The sequence below is a fragment of the Bison bison genome, unplaced genomic scaffold (genome assembly GCF_000754665.1).
Source record: "Bison bison bison isolate TAMUID 2011002044 unplaced genomic scaffold, Bison_UMD1.0 scf7180017864148, whole genome shotgun sequence".
NCBI lineage: Eukaryota > Metazoa > Chordata > Mammalia > Artiodactyla > Bovidae > Bison > Bison bison.
In genome coordinates this window covers 7,783,802-7,788,820 of record NW_011494720.1, presented here as the reverse complement: position 1 = coordinate 7,788,820, position 5,019 = coordinate 7,783,802, and the positions used below count along the sequence as shown (strand labels likewise).

The 5,019-nt window shown below is 51.7% G+C and overlaps 1 protein-coding gene across 1 annotated transcript in view; it reads right to left on the bottom strand.

Annotated features, from left to right (window-relative positions):
* The window catches only part of TULP4 (tubby like protein 4), a 198,260-nt gene that overhangs the window by 31,009 nt on the left and 162,232 nt on the right, over positions 1-5,019 (bottom strand). The window contains 2 exon segments of the mRNA XM_010840910.1: positions 1,386-1,520; positions 3,327-3,507. Coding sequence (XP_010839212.1) covers positions 1,386-1,520; positions 3,327-3,507 — 316 coding nt within the window.

Below are 5,019 nucleotides of genomic sequence, written 5' to 3'. Positions count from 1 at the left end.
GAAGACTGAAAAGCAGTCCTGGGAGAAGACAGCTCTCCAGACCCCGGGAACTGAAGGCCCACTTGTCAAGTCAGCTGCAGACGGAATCTAGAGACAGATCCCAGCAGAGGGCTGAGAGGATGCAGTTATGGACAAACACAACATGGTAAAATCTCTACAACTGGAGGCAGTAAAAGCATCAGTAAATAGAGGATTTTTCTTATAGACAGGCATAAATAAGGTTGAGTATTGGGTGGGCCCAAAACTCTGTCCAGGTTTTTCCTAATAGGTAAGTGGGTGGTGGCCCCCACAGGACGGGCCCAGACACACAGCAGATGCGCAGCAGCTAACACAGGGAAGCCCAGGGTTCAAGGCGGCCATCTGCTAGATGGCGACATGTGAGTAAGGATCTTAGTCCAAACGTTTATGAGCAAATGCGCAGGGCTTTCTTTGGTGCAGTTATAACATTACACTGAGATGGCGGTAGTTCCCAAAGGTATGTCATTCTTTTGAAAAGAGTAAGTTTCATAAGAATAATGCCATTTCTTGTTCTGAAGATTATATAACCAGGAACATAAAAGGATGCAGTGACAAGTGTGGGCCCCTCAATACTGAGCATGACCCAGGCCTGATCCACGACAGGCATGCAGCCATCAGGGACGCCCGGCCCCACCCCTTCCTTAGACGCCCACATCAGCGACGCATCTATTAGCCGTTAGACGTGTGTGCACTTGTGTGTGTGTGTGCGGGAGTGCGCCCGCACATGTGCACCTGTGTCCAGAGACAGGGAGGGAGAAAGAAAACGAAAAAGAAAGCGAAGGTTCCCGTTTGCCCCACCTCCATTCAGATCACAGCAGGTCCCTTTAACACGGGGACCAGAGACCACCCTGGAGCTTCTGCACTGCACTGTCCAACCCTGAAGAAACAGACTGGTTTTCCAGAGAACGCATCAGAGCCACCACCTGAGGAGACTTCCTGAACTGCACATTTCACAACACTCAGAATGCTGATGGACACCAATTTCCTCCTGAGACACCACTTCCTACCGCCCCCTCAGGAGGCCGTCAACCATTCACCACTGACTTTCACACGGATGCCTCGATTTGACAGGTTTGTCACAACCACCAGCTGCTCAAGAAGCCTCAGAACCCTGGGGGCTCCTGTGTGTTGTCTGGAGGCGAGCGCCCCCTGTCCGAGAGGACCGCTCCTCCCGAGAAGGGCAGGTGAGGACGAAGTGACTGTTGGGAGAGCTTCCTCAAGATGAGACTAGACAGGAATCGACTGGTCAGACAAGCAGAGGAGCGAGAGAAAAGACCTTCACGGACAGACTCCATTAAGCCCTGTAGAGGCCAGTGGTCAGGAGGCCTGGGAGTGACGCCCAGCTCGCAAGGCGGGCGGCTCCATACCTTTCAGCCCTGACTGGATGATGGTGGGAGACAAGTCGTCATAGCTGTTCATCAGGCTGATATCTCCGGAGGTGAAGCTGACAGTGAGCAGGGGCTTGATGTTCTGCACCGGGATGGGGTACGCTGCCGGACCATCTGCGGGAACAGAAGTGCCGGGTGAAAATGAGGTACGAGCACGTGACCTGAACCCAGGCCCGCACCTGCAGCCCTGCGGAGGCCTGGAAACCACTAACAGTGCAGGCCAGACCCTGGGCTGGGGGGGTCACCCAGGAAGGTGGTGCTGCACAGCATCAGGCTCTAACCACAGGGGCACGGGGGGAGCCCCGGACGAGAGGTGGTGGGGACAGCAGCCCTGTGGGTACCGGGCGGGGCTCCCTGGGCTCTGGGTGCCCTGCTGAGAGTTTACCAACCTGCGTGTCTCTGGTGATATGCAAACGTGAATTACTTTAACATCACGTGACATAGGAGGATGGGTGGGAAGGTTGAAAACATTTTCTTAATCCTGGTCCAAGGTACCGAAAGCTGCCTTTCAACACTGGACGCACTTTCACTGAACATTACAGGCATTGAGCAGCCACCGTGAGTTGTTTTTACCAAAAGAGACCCCACATCTGGAGGAGGCCCAGACTGGCTGTGGCTGATGCCCAGTGTGCGTGAGTGTGAGGAGACGTGTGTGTGTGTGTGTGTGTGTGTGTGTGTGTATTAAGGAAGGAGCCCTGAGGGGTGCTCCTCTGCGTCCACCCCCTGCAGTGGGTCAGCCCGACACCTGCTCGCTTGCCCTGCTCAGCTCACCTGTGGAGGCTCTTATAATAACTGTCCTCTGCTTCACTCTTAAGATACTACAAATACTGGCCTCTGTGCTCAAATTTCCAAGGTCACCAGGAACACCCTGCTCTCTCTGAAAGTCAAGTTTCAGTCTCCTCCAAACTGCCCCACTGCTTCTGAGGAGGGGAACCGGTTAGAGTGCAGCTGGGAACTAATGCTGCTCTTAGACTTCATCTGGACATGCTCCATCACCTTGGTCTCTGGACCCTGTTTCTGCCCTAGTAAGAGGGGAAGAGCAAGTATGCATTCAACCCAGTAAGTCCTGTTTTAAAAGTATACTGAGCCGAGTGCTGAAAGACACCAATCTGATCACTGCCACCGGCAGTCAGTCCTTCCGTCTCACTACTCATCTCACTACTCGTCTCCTTTAAAAAGAAAGGCCCTTTAAAAGGAGCAGGAATGGGACCCCGGGGGAGAGTCAGAGCCCTGGGGGGGGGGCATGCTGAGGGCTGACAGTGGGGACGGCCAGGCCAGCACCCACCCCCAAGGCTTCTGCTCTGGGGCCTCAGGCATGCCTAAGGTGGCGGGGGGAGGCAGAACCCGAAATCACCCCCACCAAGGGGCTGAAACCATCTATCATGACTGGGCCAAATGTTCACAAACTCAGATGTCACCTACTCTAACATCACTGTAAGGCTTGGAGGTGGCGGGGTGAGGGCAGTGGGTTCTTCTGAACTGAGCAAGGGAAGGTCTTTTGCCTGAAATAAACAGGCAGGGACATGGCAATGTGCTGGCCTTCGTCAGGGGCAGAACTAACTAACCCTTTCCTCACACAGCCAGGGTCACCGGCTTCAGTAATGTTACGGATCTAGAGCACTATGGGTTAGGACGTAGGAACAGCACAGCAGTTTTCACCTTCAGCTCTGTTCTCCCTAGGCACCCCCCCCCCAATACCTCAGGGTCACGGAAACGGCCATCAGTCTCGTTCTGCGTCTAGGAAAACCAGTGGAGGGCCAAGCCACCCAACCACTGATTCTGCGAAAAGGGATGGCAGAGAGGTAGGTGACGGTCCCATTCAGGTCAGAGACTGGGTGGGCTGGCTCTGCCCTGCATTCCACTGAGAACCCTGCCCGATGGGAAGGGGTCCTTCTCCTCCTGCCCTCCCAGCAGGGCCACCTTGGGGCGGGGAATAGTCGTCCGAGTCGGTGTCGCTCTCGCTGCTGTCCTCCACCAGGAAGGCGGGGTAGTTCCAGGACATGCTGAGGATGCCATCCGACTCGTGCAGCAGGACGTGGGCCAGCATCCGGCCATGGCAGTCCATGACGATCACCTGTCCGTCGGCGGTGCCGAACAGTACCTGCAGCAGAGGAGCGGGACCCCCGATGGGCGGGCAGAGAGGACAGCGGTTGTGGCCCCACCCCACTCCCACCTCAATGTGTTCACAGGACACAATACTTGAGAACTGGAAGAAGAGACCAGTTAAGCAAAGGAGGGATACACAAAGCTTGTTAGCTGGCTCTTACTGGAAGAATTTTAGTCCTCTATTAGCGAAAGGGAACTAGTGCTGTAATAAATATGTTATGTGGACGCTTTCAAATAATGTCAAAATCACTGTCACATTTTGTGGGTTGCTTTTTTTTTTCAGTTGGAGGAGGAGGGTCAAGAAGAAGATAATATTCTCTTATTTTTCTCTAAAAAAATAAAAGAAAAGCAGCAGCAGAGGATCATCATGTGCAAGTGTACGTAAGCCTGTTTATCTTGTTGTTCCACTTCACTGAGAATAGTACCAGGGCTGACGTATTTAAGTAATAACGTTATAGTAAATTAATGGTATTAATATATTAAGTGCTTGCTTTGTACTAAGCACAATTCTAACAAAGTTTACCTCATCGACTGTCTGAATAATCCTGGCAGCTAAGCGCCAGCACTGCTGGCGTGGAGCTGAGACAGAGCTGACGCCTTGTGTACTGAGGGCTGCTCCTGGGGGCCCCAGTCACCCGCCCTGAGCACAGGGACGTGCTGGGGTGCGGGCAGGCACACGGCCAGGGCTAAGCACAAGCAGGCAGAGGAAGGCTGGACGCGGGGGTCGGGGTGATGGTGGGCGCCCGCCATCAGAGCAGCAGAGGAGCCGCTCACACTGCTGGAAGCCCCCTGACCGGCGTCATTCTGATGGGTGGCCCTGAAATCTTTGTATTTTTTGTGTCTAATGAGAATTCTCTAATCGTTAGCAACTCATTGTGAGAACCATGCAAGTTATTTCCATTTTATAGATGCAGAAACAACTTAGCAGAGCTCAAGTAAGTTGACAAAGTCATTAAGTGGTCAAGCCAGGGCTATTTACCTAGAAAGACCAGGATTTACATAAAGGGAAAGTTATTTAAGACTCTTTAGGTCCATGCCTCTTTCTGCTTTTAAGATTCTGACATGGAGCTTTTGGAGGTCAAAGACTGTCCACAGTTGTACCCCTGGGACCTAACAAGAGCTGTGGGTACAGTGGACATTAAATAAGTATTTATGGTTACATGAGAGAGTTAAAGTCAGTGACAATCAGAAGGCAATCTTAGGACATAAATCCAGATGATTAAGAAAGACTAATTGCAAAAGAAGATATATTTCATTTAAGCAGTAATAAGCTGACAGAATTTACAGAGCTGTTGAGATAAACCAATTGTCCATCAAATATTCCTTTATACATGAGCTACATTTTAATGACTGGAAAGTAAGAAAAAAAAAAGGAAAGCTGAAACAGTTTTCCTTCAGGGCTGGTGATGAATCATTATTGAATGCTGCTTACAGGAAAAAGAGATAAGTTGTACTAGGAACACAGTAAAAGTCATTTTAGGGAAAAGCTGAATTCTTGGCTGCCAGC